Source organism: Chaetodon trifascialis, chromosome 16 (assembly GCF_039877785.1).
Source record: "Chaetodon trifascialis isolate fChaTrf1 chromosome 16, fChaTrf1.hap1, whole genome shotgun sequence".
In the NCBI taxonomy this organism is placed as follows: domain Eukaryota; kingdom Metazoa; phylum Chordata; class Actinopteri; order Chaetodontiformes; family Chaetodontidae; genus Chaetodon; species Chaetodon trifascialis.
In genome coordinates this window covers 15,365,624-15,379,476 of record NC_092071.1, presented here as the reverse complement: position 1 = coordinate 15,379,476, position 13,853 = coordinate 15,365,624, and the positions used below count along the sequence as shown (strand labels likewise).

The following is a 13,853-nucleotide window of genomic DNA, read 5'->3' as shown; positions in this document are numbered from 1 at the left end:
CAGTGACCGGGACCACCTCAACACCAAGCCAGTTCATTTTTGGCCATGCTGGCTTGCTGCATGGCTCTAGGGATGGCGCTGTTGGTGTGTCAGCCTGTCCGTCTGTGGCTCCACCACTTTGGACCATGAATTCATGGACAGCCATGAACGCTGGTACACACATTCGTTACCCCCCCATGCAATTTAGGTCACAGCAGCCATGTTGCTCTGGTGAGTAACCCAGATTGGAGGGAATTCAGTGGAGGTGACAAACACCCTGGACCTTTACAGAACACCGAGGACGTTCATAAAACATTCTCTTTTGAAAATCAAAAAGTTCCCCATATGACTTTAGGAAGATGATCTCACATGGTCACATAGCGACATTACAAAGAGGCCATAAAGAGAACGTTCCCACGTGGTTCCCTGTTACTGCGATCGACTGGCGACCGGTCCAGGGTGTACCCCGCCTCTCGCCTGTTGATGGCTGGGATAAGCTTCAGCCCCCCCTGCAACCCCGAAAGGGATACACGGTATATAAAATGGATGGATGGATGGTTCCCTGTTAGTCACATGGTTTGAGTCGCCATCTGCATTGGTACAGTTCCTTCCTGCTCTCTGTGATCACCTCTTCCATGTTTTACAGCACCTGAACTCAGGATTGTACATATTTTTTTGTTTGTGTTGTCAGACAGCTGACTGACTGTGAAATATCTCGGTTCTTGGTTGAGAAAAACACCATCTTGTGGGCTGAAGTTCAAAACGGAGGGAAAAAGATTTAACCAAGATCAAAATTAGCCAAATTAGTGTGGACGTACTCTAGTTGTGGTGTTGACAGAGCCCTCTTAATAGTCAAATTTTAGCACTTAGACTGCTTTAATGTAATATTAATGTACTTAGTAATGGTAGGCCTATTAGCAGAGCACTCGAACACATATAATATTATCCTATGTGGTCTTTTGTTTCTTGTTTCTTTGTGTTATTTAGTTCTATTTTTTGTCTTTGTCTTTTTCATTTTCACTGAATTTAATTATCTGCCATTTGCATTTAATAAGTGCATATCTTTATTTATGTTGGTAAATGTAGCCAGGAAGCTGCTGACACACACTGTATTTAGACTGAATGAGAAAATGAACAACTGCTGAGGTGTCTCAGCTCATCCAACCCTCATCACAACATTTCCTTTTTGTTTCTCGTACAGCAGCCTGAATTCAATCTTTCAGTGTGTGGCCAGAGGTTTGTGTATTGACATGTGATCCTCTGGTAAAACAGAGGGAGGGGAAATCAATAAAAATCCTTATACAATACTGAGAAATGTCCCCAAAGTCCAGTGGAGCAGCATTTTCTCCCCCCTTGTCTCTCCCCCTCCCCTCCTTCTCTGTCCCCCTCCCTCCCTCTCTCCTCTGTTTCTTCTATAAGCCGACCTCTACTGTATCTACCCCTGGCATCACACTGCAGAGCACTGAGGAAAGCCCAAACTGCATCAGACAAGGTGAGAATGATTCATATACTGTTATTTGCTAGATCTGAGCTGTGGCTGAACTGCGTTACACACAGTGCTTTCTTTCAGTCTTCATACTGTTTGGTTTAACAGTGGAGTCAGCAGTAAAGCAAAGATTTGAATGAAGGCGAGAGCAGAAATGCATCAAGCCAACAAAACGGAGCTGAGCTGCTTTGTGTTTTCTTAACGCTGAATGCAAGTAGGCAAAACAATCAGCCTGTGTTCTCGAGAGAGGTGAAGCACAGAAATGTGTCAGTGTTGGCAATTGACCAGTGAAGTTTGCAGTCCACCTCTTTGCAGCGTAAACAGTGAGTCTCTATTGTACTCCGTTGTTCAGTATTATGGAAGAGTGACTTTTCTACAGTAATCTCTGCAGATGTGTGGCGTTCATGTCTCTGAAATCTGACCCTGCTCTTTACGGCGCAGTCAGCTTTATTTGATTTGAATCTCAATAACGTGAAGCCATGACAGCAAAGTAAAAGCTGTTTGGCGCTGGTGGTTGATAATTGCCTGGTGTTAGTTTGCTCTGACTGTCTTTCTGTTTTTTGTCAGGAAAGTTGGGAGGATGTTCTTCCTAGCAACAATTTTACTTTTTGGTAAGATCATTCATGGTTGTTAGTAGAGGATATTTTTCTAATATTTGCTTTTTATCCTGTCATTATGAGTGTGTTTCTGGCATTGATACACAGGGTGAGGTCATACATCAGTGTTTTTAACAGATTTGGTAAACATCTGATCATGTCTTTGTGTTACACCACACATAGGCTTTGCGTCAGCCCAGAAGGTGATTCAGTTGAACTACTGCTCAATAGATGAGCACAACCTCAGGATGGATTGCAAATATGCGCTTCCAGCTGAGTCACCAGAACCATTTTGCAAGTACACGAACGGTGAAAGACTCTTTGACACCACCGACCCAGACGAGGAGCAGCATGCCCCCTTCAAGAAACGCGCCAAAGTCCGCATCTTTCCAGGCAACATCTGTCGCCTGCTCTTTAAAAACCTGCCCAACGGCAAGTCCAACTTCACCTGCAACATCAAATATGCCGACTCAACCACGGCGACCAAAACCTCAGTGGTTGAGAAAAGTAAGCTGCCCGTGCTGATGGTCACTGTTTCGCACAGCTGCGTGCATCCTGTTATTTCACAGAAAGAAAACATTTGAGTGACTGCCAAACAAAATGCTCCTCCTTCTGAACCTGCATTATTTTTCTTATTGCAGAGCTCCTCCTCCCCTGCTCAGCGTGGAGTGTCCTATTACAAAGCTGCAGTGGCCTACTGCTGACCTTGATGACACTTCCCATGCTGCTGGAAATTCACTGGCTGTGAACGAGGCGCCAAACTGCTGCATACGTTAACACTGCACCCATAATCACCTGGTGACTAGACTCTCCTGAAGCTGTGTGTATGCACAAAGTGCAATGAGTTGAACTGAATGTACGTACAATATGTATTTGGTATGTCACAGGCCTGCGTACTCTGCATCATGCACTCAATACTAAGCACACACACAGTACTACTGCATAAACTTTATACTCTCCAGTACTCTCACATATAAACAGTTGTTGAAATGTTCCGTAGAAATCTGTTGGATTCATGTTGATTTCTTACAGACTTGCCCAACAGGGCGATGAGTAAGAAGCATGAATGTGACTTAGTCCTGACACTGAGTGTATATCCTGCAATATTTAATAACTACATTCAATAATTTCAGTGATTTTATTCAGTTGAATGAAAAACATTGAGCTGTAGCCTCCAGTCGTAAGTGATGCAGCATTGCACTCCGCAAAGTGACATAATTGCTGACTTTCATCACTCTTTAAAGTAAGCAATCTATTTTGCCTGACTGAAATCTGTCCCCTGTGTCTCCTCCTGGCTGCCAAATGATGAGGGCAGATAGAGGCGACCTTGTGCCACGCAGGTCCACCGGCGGAAGATTATATTTGTCGATAAGATCTGGGTAGGGCAACAAAGAGAGCTTTGGAAGGATTTAATGTAATGAGCAGGGAAAAAAAACTCTAAAACTGGTTTTGACTGACCCACTAATGGATGCATGAGTGATGAAGACTCTCTTCCTTTCGATTATATTCTAATGTATTCTTAGGAGACAATGTATGAAGTCTCTTCGTGACAAAGAAAACCAAAAGACAGACTCAGTTTTTATTTTGCTGTTCACTTGTGCCTGAGACACATGATCCATGTTCAGGCTTGTTGTCATAAATATGCAGTGTGTCTCTGAACGCTATAACTTTAGTCAGATCCATGGTTCTCTATGAATTTAGACTAAACATGCCATATATGGTGCAATGTTTTCTCTGATAATGTAAAGGATTTTTACTTATGTACTGTATATAGTAGAGTAGGTGGTGTGTAGCCAAAGCACAATCATTTAATTGCACTGAAAAGCACTGCTGTTCTATCTACTGTATAATAACAATAAACTGAGCTGAACCTAAACACCATCAACAAAGAACAATGCTCATTAAATAGAACCAACCACCACGCTGAAGGTACTGTAGATGTCCTGTAGAGGGCGGCACTGGGTCGAAATGGCTTGAAAGTGTCAGAAAGGAGGGAAAATGCTGCAGGCATTACAGTTACGATGGAATACCAAAGTTTAAAAACATCTCGTTTGAGCAGGTAGTTTAGACATTAACAACATACGTTATGGAAAAAAAAATCTATTTAACTGCACACACAGGCTAAAAAATGTGTTTGTGTTCTCACATAATCCTGAAAACAACCTCTGTGGGTTTTTACAATGCTGATACATGATTGCAATACCACCACTATGCCCCCAAAATGGATGGAACAATATTGTGATTTGTTTGTGCCTGTTTAATTACTCCGTACTGATGTGCTGAGTGCTCAATCACTGTTGTTGTTTCAATGCAAATGTATATAAATAACTACAGATACAGCATATCTCCAAAAGCATGTGGGAAACCAAATAAAGTATGTTGTTGCCTGAATATTACAACCATTAGTAACATGCTAAAATAACGGTCATTATGGCATCAGAGAGCTTAGGCATTGATGCCGGGTGATAAGGCCTCAAAATAAATTGCAGCATGAAGATTTCCATTAATTGGAATTAAAGAGAGAAAGCCAAATCAAGCCAAAAACAGTTCCAGGCCCGAGAGAGTATCCAAAAGTATGTGCCTGGGTGTCCATATATTTTTGGCCACATTGTGTCTCACACCGACAGACAGAGTCACGAGGTGGAGAGTGACAGTAACTTATCATGGTCAGGAGAGAGCAGAACAATGGTGAATTGTTTCCCACACACACACACACACACACACACACACACACACACACACACACACACACACACACACACACAGCCGTCATGTCGCCTCATCCTGCACGTTCAGTCTGCCTTCACGAGCACTTGCGTAACACACAATAATCTACTGATGGTTAGTTTGGCGGCCAGACTTTTAATGTTTATGTACAAAGGCTTAATGTATAAACTGAGAAGAGACAGACACACAACTCACGGAAATGACGACCTCACAGATGGTGAAAGGCAGCGAGGACGCATCAAATGATTCATGTGATCATGCAGCCTTCAGTCTTTATGGCAGTATATTGTGTGTCGAGCAGGGATGGAAAGATTGTAAAACTAAGTTTATTGATCCTCTGACATGCACTTTGCATAAATCCACACTGTCACTGCTTCAAACACATTCAACACACATTTCCAGGATCTTATAGTGCGACAATAAAACATTTTAACTTAAAACTGAAAGTCGCTCCATTTCTCTAAATGAATGTCAATATGGTCACATAACCTAATAATAGCTGAACTATTAGGGTTCATGTACTCTAATATCAGTGATGGTAATAGTCTAATATTAGCCTGCACTGTATATATCGCCATCAATGTGTCATGTTGTCACTGATTAATAAACACAATCTGTCCCACTTCTCAGTGCATGTCAGTGCGCTTTGTCACAGCTTTGGTCCAGTCACACCTGTTTTTCCACTCTGTCGTCACCCGTCTCACCTGAGAGGATCCTTTTACCGGAAGTATCGAGCTTGTTGTCACCTGGGCGGATTCGTCAGGTGAGTGCAGTCGAGTTGTTGGAGACAGAAACGGCGACAAAGCGAAAAAGGAGTTTGGGAAATATTGACGGCTGGCTGTTTATTCGACGTCAGGAAGCTTTTTGCGTGTTTTCTGTCGTTTTTTTGTGGAGGATTGTGCAGAAGAGACGTCTGCTCGCAGCTGAAACGGGCCAAAGTGGTCGTCATGCTGGTCAGCGGCTTGGTTTCGGTGTCTTTGTTCATTCTCGCAGCGACAGGTGGGTGATTTTTAACACTTTTTTTTAACGCTACTAACTGTTTGAGGACAATTAAAAGTCTGTATTTAATTTAATTTATCCGTATTTAAGTCTGCCTTTAATAACAACCACAACAGTTAATATTTAGCCCTCTGTTGTTTGTTCACGAAGCGGACCACAGGGCGCGCGGGCCGGGCCTGCTCGGCCTCCTCTGTTTGTGTGAGCTCAGGAGGTTTTTGATCAGGAGAACCTTTGACATCAGAAACCATGAAATAAGATTCTCTGTCGGCTCCAAGTTGCAGCATATTCAGGTCTTTTGCTCCGATGCCCCATGAAAGTGGAGTGTGAGCAGCAGATGTAGCAGGGCCAGCAACCACAACAGTGTGGAAGGTGTGGAGAAATACAGATGTATTAGTTCCTCCTGTTTGTAAAAGGAGAGATACAGCTGTGTTAGTTCTTGTGTGTGAAGAATAGTCCTGCAGTGATCTCAACACATAAGAGAGGAATATATTCTAACCATGTTAAAACAATCAGATCAATAATAAAGACACAATCAGTTCTATAACTTACCATCAGAATTAAAGTTTAACTCTGAGATACTTTGAGTGGGTGGATCGTTATTTCCAGTGAGTAACTTCAAATACGCCTCTGGATATTGACATTTCAAATGCTGAGCACTGTTTTCATAAAGCTGCTGACACAACTCTGTCATCACTGTAGAGTTAAAGCAGTAAATGTATCATGAAGTCTGGCTTAGCGACACACATCCCAGTCTGCTGTTTGAATAGGTCCTGTGCAGCTTACAGGCAGGCCTTTATTGCTTATTCTTCGCTGGATCCCCTGGGGTCCTCATTGACAGCTACAAATTAAAATCGCACAGAATCAATAAGACCAAAGCATGCAGAAGAAGTCAAGCATGCAGATCAGGAAACTTGATGGGCATTCATCTCCCTGACCCTGAAACTCGCAAAGTATGCAAACAAACAACAAAAAAAAAGCCTTGCAGTGCTCTGGTTTCATTTTACACTGGGAGCTTATCTCTGCACCAAACCAAAACTGTGACAGAGCTTCCTTATCTCAGCTGAGACCGCCTGTGACAAAGGTCTGCAGGGTTTCAGGGAAGTCTGAATGTAACTGAAGTCCAAGTACAATAAAAACGTCATTTGTAGATGTATGGAAGGAACAAACGGTACAAGTGGTGGTGCGCATATTAAATTAAAGTCTTATAAGTGAGTATTTTCATCCTGTAGTGAATTTGGTGATGTGTACAATGAATGCCTGAGTTGGCACACAGTTTATGATTAACCAGCTGCTGTTCCCTGTGTTTGAAGCCTCTTGGTTTGTCACACCAACATCGTAGTTAAATCTTGTAACTCCCAACACTTACAGTAATGCCAGTGGTTGAATGTCATGTCAGGAGGTGCGTGGACGCATAGAATCTGTGACAGACACACTGGTGACCATGTGCATTAATGATTTAGTCGCTCGTGTCTCTGTTGTGGCTGAAGAGCCCCAGTTTCAACCTGACTGTTGACAGTTTCACCAGAAGTTTTCTGGCTCAGCGGTCGGGAAAGAGCCACATTTTTTTTCCTTTTTTGGCCACACCCTTGAGGCCTGTGAACATGCTCTGGGTGTTTGACAACGGGTGTGTTCTTCATTCTCAAGAGTGATTTTTCTGGGATCTTTAACAGTCATTTTGTGAACTGCCACTGTCAGTTATTGTTAATACAGTGATTAGGTGATGTAATGAAGGCAGGTATGCTTAGACTGCGCTGTCAAATCTTGTCTGTAGGGCAGCAGCTAATTTTATGTTAACTGTCATTCATCTGCCCATTCTCAGTGAGTCATTTTGTCTGAAGTGTCAGTAACTGCCTTATGTAATTTCTACTGGCCAAATTGACTCATTCACATTGCATGTTTTGTCCAACCAACAGTCCAAAAGCAAATATTCAATTTTTTTTTTTATTCAGATATTCCGTTTATCATCACAGAGGACAAAGAAATCCAGTAATTATCACACTTTTGAAGCAGTTTTGCTTAAAAATGATTGAAGCTGAACACTGAAAGTATTCAGGAATGAAATCTCTGCCGGCCTTCACGTCTATGGCAGCTTCACGTGTTCATCCTTAGAAATGTTACAACACAGAGCGCCCTGATTCCAGAAAAAGAGCATCCTCGAGCACATGATTGTATAAAGGATGTTACTACATGGGCTCGGGGACACTTTGTAAAACTATTGTCAGTAAACACTTTTCATATGCAGATGATTGCATTCTGTTTTTACTTATGTTTTCCACAAAAGTCCCAACTTTTTTAGATTCAGGGTTTTATGAGGGAGACCAAAAATTTGGTTTGCAATGCTTCAATTCTGCTTGAAAAGTCACTACAATACGATCGGTGCCAGTATGCTTTGGACGGGTGCTGCTGCTGCACCCAAAGACATGACTGTGCAGCCACTGCCTCAATAACAGTAGTTGTACTTACAGGAATTAAGAATTTAGACTCAGCATCTTTTTAAGATTGTGGTGATGACTGTCTGTCTCTTAAGTCTTGAGAGACATACTTACAGCCCAAGCAAACTCAAACAATGGTCATATAAGGACCTTTTTAATAAGTCATGCTGTGTGTATTATTCCTGTACATACTGTACATTGTGTATATATTGTTTTCTTTCTGCTTTTTTCTCTCACATGTTTAGTTTACTGAAATGTCTAAGAGTCTAATTACTTTTTTTTTGTCTCTGTGTGTCCAGGTGTAAGTGGCTTTTCAGTCACGACCAATAACGCAGATGTGCGAGTGAAAGAGAATGAAGGTAAGTCCTGAAGATGAAAACTCATTTGAATGTAGATGCTTTTTATAAAGGAAACTCTGGAAATGAAATGAATGTGTTAGCAGTGAACCTGCAATCTCTCAATCACCTCAATACATTGTTAGATTTTTGAGGAGTGTATCGGCTTCAGTGTAGTGTCCTTCATTTCGCTGTGTTTTAATGTGAGGAAAGCTCTTTTCTGACAAATTCATGTTTATTTTTGGGCGTTTTGTGGAGGACTTCACTACTTAAAATGCAGAGGGATGTACAGACACTGCACATAGCTTAGCAGTAGCTGTATGGTTTGTCTGGAGTAGAGGGCCTGTGGTTTTGGCTTGTAATAACCTTAGAGAGTTCGATGAGAGGTTATAAGATACAGCAAGTGTGTAAATGCACAAACTAAATGATAAGAAAATAGTGTCTGCATTCTTTTTGTTAATAATTCCTTTTTGATATGGCATCATTAAATCCTGAACTCTATTATTTCAGGGGCTGATCTCACATGCTCATATTCACCCGACTTTGGTGCAAATGCCAGAGTTGAGTGGAAGTTTAACGACTTGAAAGGCTCACAGACGTATGTGTTTTACGATGGGCAGACAACAGGTAAGCAGATTCACAGTTTTTCACACATTTTAGATTGTTTTGTGTACGATTTGTCACTTGATCCAGTCTATCTCATAGTAATCTCATCATAGTAACATGGCACCAACAGCAGCGTCATCATTTCTGAAGCGTTTTAGTTATTTTTGCTGGTAACTCCTGAGCTGTGAGGCGTAGAGGTCCTTGGATCTCTTCCATGGCCAGTATCCAAGTCCAACTGCATTTCATTGTCACTTAAAAAAATATGAAAAAGCTGTGATTTACTGCTGGGCTCTACCAAACAAGCATGTTCCTTACGTCTGGAGAAATGGAGCACCACAGTGCTTCATTTATGATGTATGTAGTGACATGTTTTATCTTTATCAAAACATTACAGCTCCTGCCATTTGGATATTGCTTTTGATTAAATACTGCTGCTGATGAACTGTTCAGCCCTATTGTCTATCTATCGAGGCATTGCCAATGCACACATATTTCAACTATTTTGAATCCTTTTTCAAAACCCTCCTGCGTACTACACATCTCAACCAGTCTTAAACGAACCTCTTCTATTATTAAAGAACAAATTCAGAGGACTGCTTTGGGGCAGCTTTGTGGGTGTATGTGCTCTCCGAATGCCTTTCAGTCTGTTACGTATTGCTGCAACTCCTCCACAGGGCCGTATTCCAGCCGGGTGACGATGTACGGTAACAATCTGAGATTCTCCAAAGTGACCCGCAAGGATAATGGAGTGTATGACTGCGAGGTGTCCGGCAACGGCCAGTTTGGGGAGAAAAGAGTAAAGCTGACCGTTCTGGGTAAGGATCTTTTGTAATTCCATCCTGCAGGCACAGTTTTCCAATTCTAATCCAGCCAGACTGGCATCACTACCATAAAATGACCAATAATCTGATGTGAACTGCTTTGTCTTAAATTTCTGTGCTGTAATGGAGGTTGTGTATCACTGTACATGTGTTATATCTCGCAGTGCCTCCATCTCCGCCTGTGTGTCGGATCCCCTCCTCGGTGACAACAGGCAAAGCGGCCTTCCTGTCCTGCCATGACAACGACGGCTCACCTCCGCCCACATACAAGTGGTACAAGGATGACACCCTTCTGCCCACTGAACCTCACAAGATTGCTGCCTTCAAGAATGCCACCTACAACCTAAATCCAGACAGTGGCAACCTGGTCAGCTGGAAACTATTACTTTGCACCATCTATACTGTGAAACTTGTGTTTCCTGTGGCCTTTCAAATTAAAACCTCCACCCTGTCTGTCCTCCTCAGGTGTTTCCCGCTGCAACCAAGGCAGACTCAGGTCAGTACTACTGTGAGGCTGTCAACGAGGCCGGTCCTCCTCAGCGCTGTAAAGCCGTGAAAATGGAAGTCCGTAAGTGTTCTTCTCTTCAATTTCAATACTATGCTTTAGCCTGAGCTTCTATATTCAGGAGAGGGTAACTATTAAACCAGTTTCAGCTGGTGGGGCGTGCTGCATGCCCAAACTGGAGTGACAGTAAACTGGTTTGGCTGCATTAAAGGTGTTTGTGTAAACAGGGACTGTAATGCTCACCATTAAGATACAACCTTCATTTTCACTTCTACTGAAATAATTTGGGAACCACAAAAGCTTTAGAGTTAAGTTTTTTTATTTATTTATTTATTGTTTTTAATTTTCATCGTAAAAAAAATGTGCTAGTTTACCACTCCAAACTGACAATGTGGTGTTTTGTTTAAGGTGACCTGAACACTGGAGGGATCGTTGCTGCTGTAATCGTGGTTCTGCTGCTGCTGGCCCTATTGGGAGTTGGCATTTGGTATGCCCACAAGAAAGGATACCTGCCCAGTGAGTTTCCTACATAGTTTTAAAATCATACGACGTGGCTGCGATCATCAATATTCTAATATTCACTGTTAACATTACCGGAAACCTCAGACTTCTGAGAGTCAGCTCATTGGCCATTAAATGAACTCAAATGAAACTGAAAAAATGGGAACATTTCTACATTGCTTGACCTTGAAAAAGCAAGATTTTGGTCATAGGTGCATTAAACTCGCATGACACAACATCTTTATTCAACTGGCTACAAGCTGCCTTAATCAATGAACAAGTCAAATCACACAATTCAGAATGAATCACATTCAACAACTGACCAAATGTGTGTTTCAAATGATTTAAGGTGTGTGTTTAAAGGTCTGCACAATTAGAAGGCTGAAAATAGAAAACAGTAGATGGCAACATAAAATCTGTATTTGTCTCACTGCTGTATGAAACAACAACCAGTCCAACTTACCCATCCAAATGATAAATAATTTTCATAACCTCATAATATGAATCATACTTTATTGATCCCCTCAGGGGGAAATCGGGTCAGTTGCAGTCGCTCCCATTTTACTACATGGGGAAAAATATGTAGCAAAATAAATCAGCCACAGATAATAAACAATATGAAATATGTAAAGCATGTGTATTCTGCTACAACAAATAGCAACTGTCTGTATACTGAGTCCTAGAATACTTCAACTGCTATGACTAATAATATAGTAATACAGAATCTAATTCTGGAGGCAGTGGCAGAGAGGAGGATGCTGTCAGAGTTTCATCTTAAATTAAAGCATGTTGTGCTTTAGTTTCTCCTCTTGTAACAAATCTCATGACCTGCAGTGAGTTTGCTGATTATCACTTTTGCATCAAATGCTTCATTGTACTAACATTTTGTCTTTCCTTTCGTCCCTTAACAGAGAAGAGTGAGAGGTAAGAGGCGTTGCTTTTCTATACTGTTGACTGGATTTGAGCAGATAATCCATACTGCTCCAGTTCGACTTAACACTCCTCCTCAGTGAAATGCAGGTTTCCTTCACTTTACATGAATAGACTGGTCTGCTGCTTTCTCTGTCACTCACTCAACGTGTCTTTGTTTTGTTTTTTTCAATTCTCCCTGCAGCAAACAAAAGTCCAATGTGGTGTACCAGCCCCCATCGTTGTACGGTGGTGAAGATGAAGATGTAAGTATGAACCTGGCACAGTCAGGTGTGGTTGTTGGGTTATTGACAGTGTTTTCTGGGTTTAACAGACTGAGAGATGAAGGAAAAATGTTGCACTTCTGATGTGTGATGCGTTTGCTTTCAGGGGGATTTCAAACAGAAGTCGTCATTCGTGGTATAGTCTGCAGCAAACAGGGACGACAGGACAGCACCTCAGACTTAAATGTGTCAGCACTGGATATTCCTCAACTTTTTAGTGACTTCAGTCTTTCTTTTTTTTTTGGCTCTGAAGTTGCAGGTTTTTTAGATCAGTGTGATTGTTTGAGTTGACGTGAACTGTCTGCTTTAGTGTCTCAGACACATGTGGCATTCAAGTATCAGGGTTATAGCAAATGATTGACTGTAGACCAGCAATGAGAGCTCTCTCATATGTTCATAGTCTTTTTTTAATAGAGCACTGTGGCCTACTGATGACCCATTTTTATCCATTTTTCCACCAATGTTTGGAGTGTGTGCTCTGTGTGTTTCTGATTTTTGCCTCCTACTACCAGAACTGTTTTTTTATTGCTCAAATGTTGCATCTGCATGTAAACATATCTATTTAGACGAAAGACAGATACTCACAGTATTTGTAATGAGAAAAATCCAGGTATATAAATGTTATTTTCTAGGAAACATGGACATGAGTATGGCAGACCAACCCATGTCTTGATAAAATATTTTTTACTATCACATTTTTATTACATTTACTGAGCCGTCACCTTAATTTCCTCCAGTACAGATGATCTGAGTCTGAGCTGAAATCCTGAGCTAGAATATCATAGCTGAGTGTCTCTGAATGGTGTTTGATCATCTTCTTTTTTAACAAACCACAAAACTGTTGTACAATATTCTTTTTCTAATGAAGTTTACTCAATTTCCTTGTAAATACCAGTTTTTGCATCTGTAATTTACTGAAGAACAATTTCAAATCAGCAGTTGTTTCTGAGCTTCCTGACTTTAACTAGAATCTCTGCTATTCCTGCTTTTATGGCATTAACATTTTAGGTGCATTAATGAATTGGACACAAGAGTGTGAGTTAATGATGTCAAGTTTTTAATGATTACCAGCATGTTTTTAGGCATTGTATCATAATGTTATGGTACCCAAACTGTTCTGATTGTCAGGGTCATAATATCTGTTCCTTTGTCCACCTCCAGACACTAAAGGGACATCCAGAAATTCTCAGGTCACATGTTTAAGTGGTTCGATAAAGTCAGACATCAGTTAATAGAATCTGTCAGGTACAGTTAAATTGGGAAAGTTTTCTACATTGCTTGACCTGTCCTTTGTGTGAATTCAGAGCTGATGAACCAGCAGACAGTTGTAACTTTGCCTCCTATGTTGTTGAATAAAATGTTTTTAAGTGTTTTAAAATTGACTCTGCTGTCATGTTTCAACATGGTAATAATCAGCTTTGTATAACTTCTGATTTCTGTGCCACTTTGTCTGAAAGTCCACGAGTCCTGATCCTGATGGGTTGTTGATTACCTTCACCTTTTTATTGACTTCCATTTCCATAATATGATCAGTTTCCTTATATGATGCACAGCAACATAATCATTAAAGGGAAATAAAGCTGAGTTGTTCTCATCTATGAATTCACCAAAGACACATTTCAAAATAAAAAAGCATGCACTTAAATGTTGAAGTAGATAAAAAAAATCATACA

At 41.1% G+C, this 13,853-nt stretch overlaps 2 protein-coding genes across 2 annotated transcripts; both read left to right on the top strand.

Annotated features, from left to right (window-relative positions):
- The first annotated feature begins 1,308 nt into the window (after positions 1-1,308).
- On the top strand, positions 1,309-5,412 carry thy1 (Thy-1 cell surface antigen). Its single transcript, XM_070983325.1, has 4 exons — positions 1,309-1,471; positions 2,033-2,076; positions 2,245-2,568; positions 2,703-5,412. Exons 2-4 carry the CDS (start codon positions 2,046-2,048, stop codon positions 2,807-2,809), a joined length of 462 nt encoding a protein of 153 aa, XP_070839426.1. The 5' UTR covers positions 1,309-1,471; positions 2,033-2,045; the 3' UTR covers positions 2,810-5,412.
- Positions 5,413-5,566: 154 nt separating this feature from the next.
- f11r.1 (F11 receptor, tandem duplicate 1) lies at positions 5,567-12,479 on the top strand. The gene is made up of 10 exons (XM_070983191.1): positions 5,567-5,787; positions 8,519-8,578; positions 9,065-9,181; positions 9,835-9,975; positions 10,146-10,348; positions 10,447-10,549; positions 10,895-11,002; positions 11,899-11,911; positions 12,102-12,162; positions 12,287-12,479. The coding sequence occupies exons 1-10, from the start codon at positions 5,736-5,738 to the stop codon at positions 12,320-12,322; spliced, it is 894 nt and encodes a 297-aa protein (XP_070839292.1). The 5' UTR covers positions 5,567-5,735; the 3' UTR covers positions 12,323-12,479.
- Positions 12,480-13,853: the final 1,374 nt, after the last annotated feature.

What these genes read in the sequence shown, in the direction of transcription:
- f11r.1 (XM_070983191.1), top strand. Translation starts at nt 5,736, where the DNA reads ATGCTGGTCAGCGGCTTGGTTTCGGTGTCTTTGTTCATTCTCGCAGCG. An exon ending in AGTAAAGCTGACCGTTCTGG is followed by an intron (nt 9,976 to 10,145) that starts GTAAGGATCTTT and finishes TATATCTCGCAG; the next exon opens with TGCCTCCATCTCCGCCTGTG. An exon ending in ACGGTGGTGAAGATGAAGAT is followed by an intron (nt 12,163 to 12,286) that starts GTAAGTATGAAC and finishes GTTTGCTTTCAG; the next exon opens with GGGGATTTCAAACAGAAGTC.
- thy1 (XM_070983325.1), top strand. Translation starts at nt 2,046, where the DNA reads ATGTTCTTCCTAGCAACAATTTTACTTTTTG. An exon ending in AGCAACAATTTTACTTTTTG is followed by an intron (nt 2,077 to 2,244) that starts GTAAGATCATTC and finishes CACCACACATAG; the next exon opens with GCTTTGCGTCAGCCCAGAAG. An exon ending in AACCTCAGTGGTTGAGAAAA is followed by an intron (nt 2,569 to 2,702) that starts GTAAGCTGCCCG and finishes TTCTTATTGCAG; the next exon opens with AGCTCCTCCTCCCCTGCTCA.